Source organism: Nerophis lumbriciformis, linkage group LG33 (genome assembly GCF_033978685.3).
Source record: "Nerophis lumbriciformis linkage group LG33, RoL_Nlum_v2.1, whole genome shotgun sequence".
NCBI lineage: Eukaryota > Metazoa > Chordata > Actinopteri > Syngnathiformes > Syngnathidae > Nerophis > Nerophis lumbriciformis.
Window position 1 is genome coordinate 2296194 of NC_084580.2, and position 16307 is coordinate 2312500.

General features: G+C 38.9%; 1 protein-coding gene across 2 annotated transcripts in view; it reads right to left on the reverse strand.

The window, feature by feature from the left end:
* Positions 1-264: 264 nt before the first annotated feature.
* The window catches only part of smyd1b (SET and MYND domain containing 1b), a 33585-nt gene continuing 17542 nt past the window's right edge, over positions 265-16307 (reverse strand). The window contains exons 4-10 of one of the 2 annotated variants that reach the window (XM_061928743.1): positions 16111-16241; positions 15904-15942; positions 12411-12606; positions 6907-6999; positions 6663-6826; positions 2462-2630; positions 265-519 (exon numbers count right to left, since the gene is read on the reverse strand). In XM_061928743.1, coding sequence (XP_061784727.1) covers positions 355-519; positions 2462-2630; positions 6663-6826; positions 6907-6999; positions 12411-12606; positions 15904-15942; positions 16111-16241 — 957 coding nt within the window. In that variant the 3' untranslated portion in view covers positions 265-354. The remainder of the gene's footprint in view (positions 520-2461; positions 2631-6662; positions 6827-6906; positions 7000-12410; positions 12607-15903; positions 15943-16110; positions 16242-16307) is intronic. The other variant, XM_061928742.1, reaches the window with a different exon arrangement.

Consider the following 16307-nt stretch of genomic DNA (forward strand, 5'->3'; position numbering starts at 1 on the left):
ACTTATCACTACCATGTCCGCAACTAATTAACAGCATTAAACAAGGGACAACTGTGCTCCCATTTAATATTTGGTTTCGAGGTCTCGTTATGCTTCATTGTTTTTTTATTGTTTTAATGAGGTGCTCACTGAATTGTGATTTATCAGCCCTAAATTGTAGATCCTATACGTTTACCTAATTTTTCAAGGAGTTGTTCAACCGCACCAATAGTGGCATGAACACGTGTCATTTGGAACAGAGAGAACATGAGTTTGTCAGGGCATATTTTAATGTGACACATTAGACAAGTGGAACAGACAAGTGGGGAAAAAAACTAATGACTAAATTCTCCATTGGTGTATTTTTTTTTTTGGTTACTTTTTCCGATGGAAGAGATTCTTGATTCCCTCCTCTACTGACTTGGGTTCGTGCATCATGGTCATGGGCCTGTTCTTCAGGGCGGCTTCTCTCATGCTGTGGTAAACATACTCATTCTGCTTGAACATCCTGAGCTCCATCTCGGTCTGCGTGCGCATAGACTATAAACAACGAAAAAAAAGAGTAAAGAGAAGTGTTTGAATACTGTTTATTTTATTCTGTGGTTTGCAATATTGTACAAACCCCAAAACCAGTGAAGTTGGCAAGTTGTGTAAATGGTAAATAAAAACATAATACAATGATTTGCAAATCCTTTTCAACCTATATTCAATTGAATATACTGCAAAGACAAGATACTTAACGTTCAAACTGGAAAACTTTTGTTATTTTTGGCAAATATTAGCTTGTTTGGAATTTGATGCCTGCAACATGTTTCAAAAGAAGCTGGCACACGTGGCAAAAAAGACAGACAGTTGAGGAATGCTCATCAAACACTTATTTGGAACATCCCACAGGTGAACAGGCTAATTGGGAACAGGTGGGTGCCATGATTGGGTATAAAAGCAGCTTCCATGAAATGCTCAGTCATTCATAAACAAGGATGGGGCGAGGGTCACCACTTTGTGAACAAATGCATGAGAAAATTATCGTACAGTTTAAGAACGACATTTCTCAACGAGCTATTGCGAGGCATTTAGGGATTTCACCATCTACGGTCCGTAATATCATCAAAAGGTTCAGACAATCTGGAGAAATCACTGCACGTAAGTGATGATATTACGGACCTTCGATCCCTCAGGAGGTACTGCATCATAAAGTGACATCAATGTGTAAAGGATATCTCCACATATCAGAAAATCACTGTCAGTAACTACAGTTTGTCGCTACATCTGTAAGTGCAAGTTAAAACTCTACTATGCAAAGCCAAAGTCATTTATCAACAACACCCAGAAACGCCGGCGGCTTCGCTTGGCCCGAGCTCATCTAAGATGGACTGATGCAAAGTGTAAAAGTGTTTTGTGGTCTGACGAGTTCACATTTCAAATTGTTTTTGGAAACTGTGGACGTCGTGTCCTCCGGAACAAAGAGGAAAAGAACCATCCGGATTGTTATAGGCGCAAAGTTGAAAAGCCAGCATCTGTGATGGTATGGGGGTGTATTAGTGCCCAAGGCATGGGTAACTTACACGTCTGTGAAGGCACCATTAATGCTGAAAGGTACATACAGGTTTTGGAGCAACATATGTTGCCATCCAAGCAACGTTATCATGGACGCCCCGGCTTATTTCAGCAAGACAATGCCAAGCCAAGTGTTACAACAGCGTGGCTTCGTAGTAAAAGAGTGCAAGTAATAGACTGGCCTACCTGTAGTCCAGACCTGTCTCTCATTGAAAATGTGTGGCGCATTATAAAGCGTCAAATACCACAACAGAGACCCCGGACTGTTGAACAACTTAAGCTGTACATCAAGCAAGAATGGGAAATAATTCCACCTGGAAATCTTAAAAATTTACTGAGTGTTGTTAAAAGGAAAAGCCATGTAACACAGTGGTTAAAAATGCTCCTGTGCCAACTTTTTTGCAACGTGTTGCTGCCATTAAATTCCAAGATAATGATTATTTGCAAATAAAAAATATGTTTCTCAGTTTGTACATTTAATATCTTGTCTTTGCAGTCTATTCAATTGAATATAAGTTGAAAAGGATTTGCAAATCATTGTATTCGGTTTTTATTTACGATTTACACAACGTGCAAACTTCACTGGTTTTGGGTTTTGTAGTTCAGACGTGTGTGTGTTGTATGGGGGGAACCTTGAAAAACACAGTGGCAACACAGATTATGCTGCACTTGTTGCTGGGCAGAATTCCTTGAGCTCAGTCACAACTTCTAATGATGCATTGAAGACAGTTTGTCAGTTACAATGTACTGTATATTCTCATGCAAAGTGGTTATGACCTGATCTAAAATAATATATTTAAACATATTTAGACCACATTTCCTGCTCTCTGGGTTTAATCATCAGATATAGGACTTAAAATAATCCAATCAGCTGGCGGCAACATCACAAGATTTTTCAGATATTATGTGTGTGCATTTGTTTTACCTCCAAGTCCTTGGTGATGGGATGCATGGGACCGTGTGTGACCATGAGAATAGCGTAGGCCTTGCAGATCATCCCGTGACCAACCTCGATCAGGCCGGCTTGCCAGTGTGTGACTCCTGCTCGCATGGCGGACATCCCGAGAGTGGGGTTGTTCGGGTGGTACAGCTTTCTGTCAAACCATTGGATGATTGTATTTATCCACCAAAATGACATTCATGAGCTTTTTCATTCTTGCAAGAAAAATGAGACTTGGTTCAAGGATTCAGTTGGTACGCATCATATTATGTTACTATTGTAAATGTCCCATTTGGTACCACTACTTTGTCACCGATTTGGAGTGGTGGGTCGAAAGATACAGAAGCATCGATGCCTCATGGGCCACGAGTGATACTGTGTGCCTCGATGCCTCGATGTGTGTGTCAGTTGAAGAAAAAAACACATTAGATACAGTATAGCTGCTGTGTCAAGTGACTGAAGCACCAACATGTGATTATCAGGAAACACAAGTCATACCAAAGACTATAAAAATGGGACCCACTACCTCCCTGTTTGGCACTCAGCATCCAGGGTTGGAATTGGGGGTTAAATCACCAAAAAATTATTCCCGAGCGCGGTCACCGCTGCTGCTCACTGCTCCCCTCACCTCCCAGGGGGTGGGGAAAAGGGCATGGGTCAAATGTAGAGGTCAATTTCACCACACCTAGTGTGTGTGTGTGACAATCATTGGTACTTTAACTTTAACTTGAGCACTTGACTGACACAGCTCGTACTAAATGAAGTCAGAGGAGTGGCGTGTTTGACATCAGTTTACGTCTTCATTGATCTAAATAGAACTAAGATAAAGAAAAAAGTGTGGGATCATCTTGAGCTTATAGCGCCAAATAATATGTAATTATTTATTGGGCTCATTGACCAGAGTTGCGCATGTCATATTTCCTTCTCCACAGCAATAATTTAAAAAACAACAAAATATATATACCATATTTTTCGGACTATAGTTTGGCCGGGGGTGCGACTCATATTCAGGAACGACTTATGTGTGAAATTATTAACACATTACCGTAAAATATCAAATAATATTATTTAGCTCATTCACGCAAGAGACTAGACGTATAAGATTTCATGGGATTTAGCGATTAGGAGTGACAGATTGTTTGGTAAACGTATAGCATGTTCTATATGTTATAGTTATTTGAATGACTCTTACCATAATATGTCACGTTAACATACCAGGCACGTTCTCAGTTGGTTATTTATGCCTCATATAACGTACATTTATTCAGCCTGTTGTTCACTATTCTTTATTTATTTTAAATTGCCTTTCAAATGTCTATTCTTGGTGTTGGGTTTTATCAAATAAATTTCCCCAAAAAATGCGACTTATACTCCAGTGCGACTTATACATGTGTTTTCCTTCTTTATTATGCATTTTCGGCCGGTGCGACTTATACTCCGGAGCGACTTATACTCTGAAAAATATGGTCTATATGTATTTGCCTAATTTTTTTTATATTTTTATTTCAGGAAATAATTCAGTAACTTTTTGTAATATATTAAAACTTTATATATTTACACAAGAATGACTATCATATTCTTTTTGGTCTTTTTTTTTGTGGCATCTTATGTGATTGCATGCAAATCTGTACCTTTTGTACTTTTATGGCTTTCCATGGCATAACTTTTGCACGTAATTAATGTGGAACCGTTGTTTCATTTTTCCATCAAATTCTTCAGGACAACCTAAAATCATCAGCCCGGAGGTTGGGTCTTGGGCGCAGTTGGGTGTTCCAACAGGACAATGACCCCAAACACACGTCAAAAGTGGTAAAGGAATGGCTAAATCAGGCTAGAATGAAGGTTTTAGAATTAAAGTTAAAGTTAAAGTACCAATGATTGTCACACACACACTAGGTGTGGTGAAATTTGTCCTCTGCATTTGACCCATCCCTTTTGATCACCCCCTGGGAGGTGAGGGGAGCAGTGGGCAGCAGCTGTGCCGCGCCCGGGAATAATTTTTGCTGATTTAACCCCCAATTCCAACCCTTGATGCTGAGTGCCAAGCAGGGAGGTAATAGGTCCCATTTTTACAGTCTTTGGTATGACTCGGCCGGGGTTTGAACTCACAACCTACCGATTTCAGGGCGGACACTCTAACCACTAGGCCACTGAGTAGAATGGCCTTCCCAAAGTCCTGACTTAAACCTGTGGACAATGCTGAAGAAACAAGTCCATGTCAGAAAACCAACAAATTTAGCTGAACTGCACCCATTTTGTCAAAATGAGTGTTCAAAAATTCAACCAGAAGCTTGTGGATGGCTACCAAAAGCGCCTTATTGCAGTGAAACTAGCCAAGGGACATGTAACCAAATATTAACATTGCTGTATGTATACTTTTGACCCAGCAGATTTGGTCACATTTTCAGTAGACCCATAATAAATTCATAAAAGAAGCAAACTTCATGAATGTTTTTTGTGACCAACAAGTATGTGCTCCAATCACTCTATCACAAAAAAATAAGAGTTGTAGAAATTATTGGAAACTCAAGACAGCCATGACATTATGTTCTTTACAAGTGTATGTAAACTTTTGATCGCAACTGTATATACAGTGTGTGCATTCCCTTTTGCCTTAATGTTCTACATGTCAAAGCGGATTTTAATTTTAGACCCCAGGAAAGAATAGCTACTATTATTGCTGCAACTAATGTGGAAAAAATAATACATTTTATTTGCAGATCAAATGTAGAAAATCCTCACAAAGAAAAATGGGGTAAAACCAAATGTCAAATGTTTGTGTCGTTTGGCATTTTCGGGTCTAAATTGGTGAACTAAGTCGTCGGAATACGTCTTCGTCCTTCTACTTTCCATGATTTAGGATCTACGATAAACTTTGATGAGCAAGGAAACGAGGAAGCAGCTGATCAGTCGATCATGTCAACATTGACACACAAGCTTGTGATCACGGCGTCGCTACAAATAGTTGGTCTTCGTTAGCGCTTATAATAACAATATCACTAATACTTGATTAATATTCAAGTCACGAAATGTAAATGGAGTATTGTTGGCGCTTTTTGGAAGGTTTTTTTATTGGATTTCATGGGCGGAACAGAGGACTTTTATTTACGAGTTAGAATGCATTAAAAAAAATACATCAGTCGTCATGTCTTTCATAATGATTGTGAAGGATAGGCAACATTTTTTTATTTTTAAAGGGTACCGTATTTTTCGGAGTATAAGTCGCTCCGGAGTATAAGTCGCACCGGCCGAAAACGCATAATAAAGAAGGAAAAAAACATATATAAGTCGCACTGGAGTATAAGTCGCATTTTTTGGGGAAATTTATTTGATAAAAGCCGACACCAAGAACAGACATTTGAAAGGCAATTTAAAATAAATAAAGAATAGTGAACAACAGGCTGAATAAGTGTACGTTATATGACGCATAAATAACCAACTGGTATGTTAACGTAACATATTATGGTAAGAGTCATTCAAATAACTATAACATATAGAACATGCTATACGTTTACCAAACAATCCGTCACTCCTAATCGCTAAATCCCATGAAATCTTATACGTCTAGTCTCTTACGTGAATGAGCTTAATAATATTATTTGATATTTTACGGTGATGTGTTAATAACTTCACACATAAGTCGCTCCTGAGTATAAGTCGCACCCCCGGCCAAACTATGAAAAAAACTGCGACTTATAATCCGAAAAATACGGTAGTTCCCCTTTAAAGATTTCCTTTTTTTTTCAAACCATCTCTTTATTTTTTTATTTCTTCTGTTACTATGTGTATTAGCCTCTGTGTGTTCTCTCCTGAACAAAACACAGTTGTGTCATCTACAAATAAAACTAAATATAAGGCTTTTGTAAATGTACAAATGTCATTCATATAGAGATTGAACAATTTTGGTCCGAGTATTGGTCCCTGGGATATGCCACGAGATATATTTAGAGTTGTGGAAGTGTGTTCGCCTAGCTTCACGTATTGCTTACAGTTGGTAAGGTAGCTTCATCGACACAGAACAGTGGGACTAATGTGATCTGACAATTTCCAATCATAGGAGCTAGTACCAGAGCAGTAATAGAGATGAGACGTTGTTTGTGTGTGTACTGTGGAAACGCAAGCAAGTACCATGATAAACTGAACTGTACCGCTAAAGTGAAAACTTAAAAGATTCCGTTCTTCTTACAAGTAGCCCTCCACCATTTTGCGTGCGTAGTCTGCAGCATCTTCAAAGTACTGCAGGTAGGCCTGCACCTCACTCATGGTGCTCCACATCCTCAGCAGGTAGATGTGGGTGTCAGCAAGAATAGGCTCTGTCTTCTCTATGCACTCTTTGCAGATTTTCACCACCTGAGGGAATTCAGGACGAAGAGCATTAAAGGTAAAGGGAACGTGAAATGGCGAAGAAAGGAACTCATATAATCATTTACCTCGTGGTAGTCGCCTTTTAATCGGGCCTCTTCCATCTTGTCCAACATCTGGAAGCAGTAATCTGTTGCCTCTTTCACTTGTTCCTCAGAAAGCTGAAAGAAGCCAGAAAGGGGATGCTTAATTACAACATACTGATCATCACATTTTAGCATACTGTACAGTCGTGCATATACCCTTATTTAGAAAATCATCTCTCTCTCCGCAATTCAAAGGGGTGTTGAGCAGGCCCATAAACACAAGATTTGTCCTGATGGCACACTACAATATACAGTTGTCCCTCGCCACATCACATATAGATAGATAGAATGGATGGATGGATATATATATATACACACATACAAAGGCCAAAAGTATATATATACTTGTGTGTGTGTATATATATATATATATATATATATATATATATATATATACACACACACACACACACACACACACACACACACACAGTACAGGTCAAAAGTTTGGACACACCTTCTCATTCAATGTGTTATATTTATTTTCATGACTATTTACATTGTAGATTGTCACTGAAGGCATCAAAACTATATATATATATATATATATATATATATATATACATACATACATACATACACATACATACACACACACACACACACACACACACACACACACACACACAGTACAGGCCAAAAGTTTGGACACACCTTCTCATTCAATGTGTTGCTATTTACATTGTAGATTGTCACTGAAGGCATCAAAACTATGAATGAACACATGTGGAGTTTTGTACTTAACAAAAAAAAGGTGAAATAACTGAAAACATGTTTTATATTCGAGTTTCTTCAAAACAGCCACCCTTTGCTCTGATTACTTTTTCGCACACTCTTGGCATTCACTCAATGAGCTTCAAGAGGTAGTCACCTTAAATGGTTTTCACTTCACAGGTGTTTGAAGCTCATCGAGAGAATGCCAAGAGTGTGCAAAGCATTAATCAGAAGGGTGGCTATTTAAAAAAAAATAGAATATAAAACACGTTTTCAGTTATTTCACCTTTTTTTGTTAAGTACATAACTCCACGTGTTCATTCATAGTTTTGATGACTTGGTAGATTTTGCGCTGTGTGCAGGCGCCAAGTCCTGTTGGAACTCGAAATCTCCATCTCCATAGAGCAGGTCAGCAGCAGGAAGCATGAAGTGCTCTAAAACTTGCTGGTAGACGGCTGCGTTGACCCTGGATCTCAGGAAACAGAGTGGACCGACACCAGCAGATGACATGGCACCCCAAACCATCACCCAACCATGCAAATTTTGCATTTCCTTTGGAAATTGAGGTCCCAGAGTCTGGAGGAAGACAGGAGAGGCACAGGATCCACGTTGCCTGAAGTCTAGTGTAAAGTTTCCACCATCAGTGATGGTTTGGGGTACCATGTCATCTGCTGGTGTCGGTCCACTCTGTTTCCTGAGATCCAGGGTCAACGCAGCCGTCTACCAGCAAGTTTTAGAGCACTTCATGCTTCCTGCTGCTGACCTGCTCTATGGAGATGGAGATTTCAAGTTCCAACAGGACTTGGCGCCTGCACACAGCGCAAAATCTACCCGTGCCTGGTTTACGGACCATGGTATTTCTGTTCTAAATTGGCCCGCCAACTCCCCTGACCTTAGCCCCATAGAAAATCTGTGGGGTATTGTGAAAAGGAAGATGCAGAATGCCAGACCCAAAAACGCAGAAGAGTTGAAGGCCACTATCAGAGCAACCTGGGCTCTCATAACACCTGAGCAGTGCCAGAAACTCATCGACTCCATGCCACGCCGCATTAACGCAGTAATTGAGGCAAAAGGAGCTCCAACCAAGTATTGAGTATTGTACATGCTCATATTTTTCATTTTCATACTTTTCAGTTGGCCAACATTTCTAAAAATCCCTTTTTTGTATTAGCCTTAAGTAATATTCTAATTTTGTGACACACGGAATTTTGGATTTTCATTTGTTGCCACTTCAAATCATCAAAATTAAATGAAATAAACATTTGAATGCATCAGTCTGTGTGCAATGAATAAATATAATGTACAAGTTACACCTTTTGAATGCAATTACTGAAATAAATCAAGTTTTTCAAAATATTCTAATTTACTGGCTTTTACCTGTATATATATATATATATATATATATATATATATATATATTTGTTTTTATCATTGATACCAAAATACAATTGTATTTATTTTTTTATTTAAGTAATATATTTGTATGTCTTCTCAATTGCTTTGTAAATGTATATCCTAAGAATTGTACAGCTATTGCAAAGCAATAAATAAAAATCCCAATTTGGATGCGAATCAATTTTTTGAGTACCCCTGGCGGCTTCACTTAATCACAAGTTGTTTTTTTTGGGGGGGTTGACACATTATTTAGAATTTTTGACTTAAGTTAAGCCTTGAATTAAATTGTATTTATGCTATTCTCTTTATTAGTATACAAAATAAGTATAATAAATAATACTAGTATAGTATTGAAACACATTAAGAAGGTTGTAAACTGTTTTGTGCTGTTGGTCCAACAATGAAAATACAGTAATTTATTTGGAAATAAAAATCCAACATTGCACAAATGTATTTGCCATGGTAAAGGCCGCAGCCAATTACAGTACATGCAATTAACGAGGGAATACTGTATTTCATCACGTAGTTAAAGCAACAAATTCCTAGCTATTGATGCTTGTAGCAAACTGCAGCTATTTTTTTTAACTAATACTGAGATGTAAAATAGTTAGAAAAATGTTATATATACTTAAAATGTAAAATTTACCAAAAATGAGACATAATATTTGGATCTTCTTAAGCCAAAGTATTACTAGTTCCACTGCCCCACCAGATGGTACTCTTTATTTCACTTTCTTTTCACTGTCATTTGATACATTTTGTTTAAAACAGTGTTAATTCACTTTCGAAATGAATGTGTCTAAAATGTAGACAAAAAACAGTATTATCAAAAGTACATGTGTATTTAGACTCTAAATACACATGTTGCATAATACTTTTGATAATACTGGGGGTTTTTTTTTCGATTTCTTCAGTTGGTACACTGTCTGGCTGAGCTCGCTGTACACACCTCAAGAATTCTACCAAGCAACAAGATGCAAGTAAAACAAGAAAAATAATATAATAATTCCCAGCTTTTTGTGGAAATTATTATTTTAATCTTACTGATTTCAGTGTTTCAACATATAGTGCTATTTTTCTGTTTGTAATGTGCATTTTACAGTTAATACACACCACTGTTTCAGTTTCAAAACAACATGATCATCCAAATGTTGTTTTTGTTCAAAGGTTGTTTGCAACTCTCTCACAGTTTTTCAAATCAAAGAGTACAACAAGAACGCCACCGGCAAGTTTATGTTCCCATTCGGGGTTTAACGGAACATATATTTGCATTGCAAAATGTATCTTACACAGCCATCATGTCAGTAAGAGGAAGGTGTAGTTTTTATGCACCCTCCTTTTTAAAATATATGTTCTAATTAAAGCATCACTGATTAGTTTGCAGTAAAAATAAATTAGGGAACCGAGTGGTGGTTTCTATATTTAGCTGTTTAGAGACATGTATGGATCCAAACACACAGATAAAAACTTCACGTAGTTGGAATTCTCTTATGCTTCTAATAGCCAGTGTGGTCTCTGTTTTCATGTCTCCCTTATCAGCCGTGGTGTGCCGTCAGGGCCAGCAAGGCCTTCTCTGCTGGCCTAACATAACCAGAAATCATGATCATAATTAAAGACAAAAGTAATTTTCAAGTTACTTTCACTAAATATCTAAAATTATTCATATTCTCTTCACGTCATATTATGCTCCTTCCAGTTCTGTTGTTTTTAGGTTAGAGTGTTTATCCAATCAGAATTCAGCTAGCTTTTGTTGCCATGCTGTACCAAATCTGCCCGAGGCCTTCAGAATCAACAATGCGGGCGTCCGTGCACTGTAAGTGAACGGGGACATACAGTTGATGGACAGTTGCGATAGCCAATAAGATCACAAGTTGTTGTCAGTAAGGCCTTCTAGATCAGTGTTTTTCAACCTTTTCTGAGCCGAGGCACATTTTTTTTCATTGAAAAAGTCCCAGGGCACACCACCAGCAAAAAACATAAAAGAATTAAACTCAGCACCCGATATTGACAGTGAAAAGTTGTTTTCGCAATTGTTGGATAAAAATTCTAACCATAACCAACCATGCACTGTAGCTCGTCTCAAAGTAGGTGTACTGTCACCACCTGTCACATCACGCTGTGACTTATTTGGAGTATTTTGGTGTTTTCCTGTGTGTAGTGTTTTAGTTCTTGTCTGGCGCTCCTATTTTGTTGTTGATTGTAATGTCATGTAGAGATGTACTTTGTGGACGCCGTCTGCTGCGCCACACGCTGTAAGTCTTTGCTGTCGTCCAGCATTCTGTTTTTGTTTACTTTGCAGCCAGTTCAGTTTTATTTTCGTTTTGCGTAGCCACTCCTAAGCTTCCATGCCTTTTGTTTATTTTTGGTTTAAGCATTATACACCTTTTTACCTCCACGCTGCCTCCCACTGTCACCTGCATATTGGGATCACGACATATCATGTTCCTGATGTCTACAAAGCAATTAGCTACCTGCTGCCACCTACTGATATGGAAGAGTATTACACGGTTACTCTGCCGATCTCTTGACATCACAAATAATTACTGGTTTGCAAATAATATTTTTAACCCAATTAGGTGAAATTACATAATTTACCACGGCACACCAAACAATATCCCACGGTACACTAGTGTGCCGCGGCACAGTGGTTGAAAAACACTGTTCTAGATGACCTAAGGCAGATATATATTGTGATTTTATGAGCTAGGTAACATAAGAACTCCATTACCCAGCATGCCACAGTAGTGAAGAGCATGCCCCACTTAGGTTGTTGAATGTAGTAGGATGTTTTTGATGAGCACGTTGTGGAGTAAACTTTAAGAACTCCGCAAACAAGCCTTGTCTGCATCTTTTATGATTAGACAAGACAACACATATATTTGCAAGGCCCTTTTCAAGACGGATATTTAAAGAGAAACAACATATTGTGAGACTATGTAGGCCAGGTACTACAAATTGTGTGTTCAGATATTGTATTTCTTTATTTTTTCACGTTTAATAATTTTTTTTCTAATTTAATTTTGACAGTATCACATATGTTTTAATTGCTAATGCGGGTTTATTGATTTTTAAATGCGCCAGAAAGTAACCCGTTTTGTACACTGTTGATGGTTTTTCACTGCACAGTAGTGTGTAAATGTGTTTCTGCATAGTATTTCCCCAGCAATGGTCATGTGGTGACATAAATGATGGTATTTTGAGAGGTAATCATTGGACACAGGACATCGCTGAAAGCCCAGGTGGGAAACGCACGGCCCGCCACTGCTTATCAGACATGTCTCTGCTAATTGTAGGGCCAAACATTTCAACCCAGTTTGCCTCCTACCAGAGAAGATGAGGCAACATTTCCACGGCGCAAAGAGAAAGGAGAGGCCAACCTTGACACCTTCCTGCTCTCTTCCTGCCATCTTGAGGTCATCCTTGATACGGTTCTTGCAGTGTTCGCAGGTGCAGTCAAAGAAGTATTGCGTCTTTAGTAGTCTCCGTCTCTCCTCTGAGAGATTGATGAAGTCCACGTAGGAGACGGTCAGCTCCTCACCCTCTGCAATCTTACCAGATGAACGCAGCTCAATCCTGAGAATTGGGGCGAGAAACATTGTTGACGTGCTGACTTTTGACCCATTGAAGTTGTTGCCTTGCTGTGTTGTTTTAGTCCAATCGGTGATGGGGAAAGATGGAAGTGAAGAGGTACGGTAATGATGTTAGCATTTACATGAGAAAAGAAAGAAAGAAAGAAAGAAGTTTCCTCATAACAGTTGTTCTCACAAAGTCACTTTTTATTTCGTCATGTTGTAAAATAGCAGGATTATTTGTTTGGCAATAATCTCAGAACATTTGAGAACAACTGGTGGAAAAAGCTAAATATGACCCTTGACCTCAATTAAATTGGCCATCTCGTGCAAAAAATAACTACAATGAGGGTTACAGTGGCATTAAGAAACATACATCATATTGCCAAAAGTATTTGGCCACCCATCCAAATGATGAGAATCAGGTGTCCTAATCACTTGGCCCGGCCACAGGTGTATAAAATCAAGCACTTAGGCATGGAGACTGTTTCTACAAACATTTGTGAAAGAATGGGCCACTCTCAGGAGCTCAGTGATTTCCAGCGTGGAACTGTCATAGGATGCCACCTGTGCAACTAATCAAGTCGTGAAATTTCTTCGCTCCTAAATATTCCAAAGTCAACGGTCGGCTTTATTATAAGAAAATGGAAGAGTTTGGGAACAACAGCAACTCAGCCACCAAGTGGTAGGCCACGTAAACTGACAGAAAGGGGTCAGCGGATACTGAAGCGCATAGTGCAAAGACTTTCTGCACAGTTAGTTGTTACAGAGCTCCAAACTTCATGTGACTTTCCAATTAGCCCACGCACAGTACGCAGAGAGCCTCATGGAATGGGTTTCCTTGGCCGAGAAGCTGCATATAAGCCATACATCACCAAGTCCAATGCAAAGCGTGGGATGCAGTGGTGTAAAGCACGTTGCCGCTGGACTCTATAGCAGTGGAAACGCGTTTTCTGGAGTGATGAATCACACTTTTCCATCTGGCAATCTGATGGACGAGTCTGGGTTTGGAGGTTGCCAGGAGTACGGTACATTTCGGACTGCATTGTGCCGAGTGTGAAATGTGGTGGAGGAGGAATTATGGTGTGGTGTTGTTTTTCAGGAGTTGGGCTTGGCCCCTTAGTTCCAGTGAAATGAACTTTGAATGCTCCAGGATACCAAAATATTTTGGATAACTCCATGCTCCCAACCTTGTGGGAACAGTTTGGAGCGGGCCCCTTCCTCTTCCAACATCACTGTGTGCCAGTGCACAAAGCAAGGTCCATAGATACATGGATGACAGAGTCTGGTGTGGATGAACTTGACTGGTCTGCACAGAGTCCTGACCTGAACCCGATAGAACACCTTTGGGATGAATTAAAACGGAGACTGAGAGCCAGGCCTTCTCGACCAACATCAGTGTGTGACCTCACCAATGCGCTTTTGAAAGAATGGTCGGAAATTCCTATAAACACACTCTGCAACCTTGTGGACAGCCTTCTCAGAAGAGTTGAAGCTGTAATAGCTGCAAAAGGTGGACCGACATCATATTGAACCCTATGGGTTAGGAATGGGATGGCACTTCAAGTTCATATGTGAACTAAGGCAGGTGGCCAAATACTTTTGGCAATATAGTGTATCTGTAAATAAGGCTGCTGTACCAAAGTAATTTCCTTCAAAGGATTGTGCAGCCCTTTGAGACACTCGTGATTTAGGGCTATATAAATAAATATTGATTGATTGATTGATAAAGTATCTCAACTACGACACATTGTTGCTTTAAACAATGTTTCAGTTCATGTAAATACGGTTTATTATAAGAGAATGTAAAGTGAAAAACCATGACAACACACACCGCACTCACACTGTGCACACAAAGTGACAAAACAGCTTCTGCGTGGAGGATTAAACCGTTTAGAAAAACAGGTTAGGGTGAATGATGTGAAAATAAGGAGAAAAGAGGAAGTGCACTGTGAGGATTCCGGTAAAAGGTTCAAGCTTTTAAAGCAGGGGTGTCAAACTCATTTTAGATCGGGGGCCACATGGAGATAAATCTATGAATAGAATCTGAATAGATTATGTGATAATGTTCATCAGTCGATTCATTGGTGTTATCTTTAATCGATCAAGACAAAATAATAATATCAAAATCAAATTACAGGATGTTATTTATAGGGATGTCCGATAATGGCTTTTTGCCGATATCCGATATTCCGATATTGTCCAACTCTTTAATTACTGATACCGATATAAACCGATACCGATATAAACCGATACCGATATCAACCGATACATACAGTCGTGGAATTAACACATTATTATGCCTAATTTGGACAACCAGGTATGGTGAAGATAAGGTACTTTTTTTTTAAAGTAATGAAATAAAATAAGATAAATAAATTAAAAACATTTTCTTGAATAAAAAAAAAAGTAAAACAATATAAAAACAGTTACGTAGAAACTAGTAATTAATGAAAATTACTAAAATTAACTGTTAAAGGTTAGTACTATTAGTGGACCAGCAGCACGCACAATCATGTGTGCTTACGGACTGTATCCCTTGCAGACTGTATTGATATATATTGATATATAATGTAGGAACCAGAATATTAATAACAGAAAGAAACAACCCTTTTGTGTGAATGAGTGTGAATGAGTGTAAATGGGGGAGGGAGGTTTTTTGGGTTGGTGCACTAATTGTAAGTGTATCTTGTGTTTTTTATGTTGATTTAATAAAAAAAAATACAAATAAAAAAAAATAATAATAAAATGAATAAATAAAAAAACGATACCGATAATTTAAAAAAAACGATACCGATAATTTCCGATATTACATTTTAACGCATTTATCGGCCGATAATATCGGCAGGCCGATAAATACGACAGGCCGATATTATTTGACATCTCTAGTTATTTATATAGTTTGCTCAATTTCCTCGACTGGTGCACTAACATCATGTGGTTTACTTTTCTTTACATATGTAGCACCATCTACAAAGATACAAAGAATTGCTATTGTGACATCTAGTGGACACATTTAGAACAGCAGTTTCTTTCATTCAAAAATGAAAGAAACTCAAAAATGGCTCATTTTTACACTTGGCAAACTCATCCCGCGGGCCGGATGAAAACCTGTTCGCGGGCCTGATCCGGCCCATGGGCCTTACGTTTGACACCCCTATTTTAAAGTATCGGAATGTTGGGATGTAACCTCAGGTGCGCTACAAAGATGGGAGGGTGTGCTGAAGCATTGACTGTGTTCTCAGTGCCATTTTTAATAGACAACACACACACACAAGCCTTATCTTTAGAAATAACACACCTCGGTTGAGAATGATACATAGTATTCACAGCCGATTGACTGAAAGACAAACAGGGAGCAGTTTTACACACACACACACACACACACACACACACACACACACACACACACACACACACACAAACAGACGTACTGCAACGTCACGCACAGCAAAAACAACAAATGCCCACTTAGGGGTTATAGACGTGACTAACACAGGTGACTTACTTGCCGTGGTTCAGGATGACAGTGCAGTTGGGCCAGCAGTCATGATTGACGAGACACAGGTTGGGGAAGAGGCCCACTCCCACGGCCTGAAGACCCCGCTGGTCGCTAACAGTGAAGCCGTTGCAGTTAATCTACAAGAAGTCAGAAAGTTTAAAAAATACTGATATTAAAATAACCTCAATTAAGGACCTGAGCGT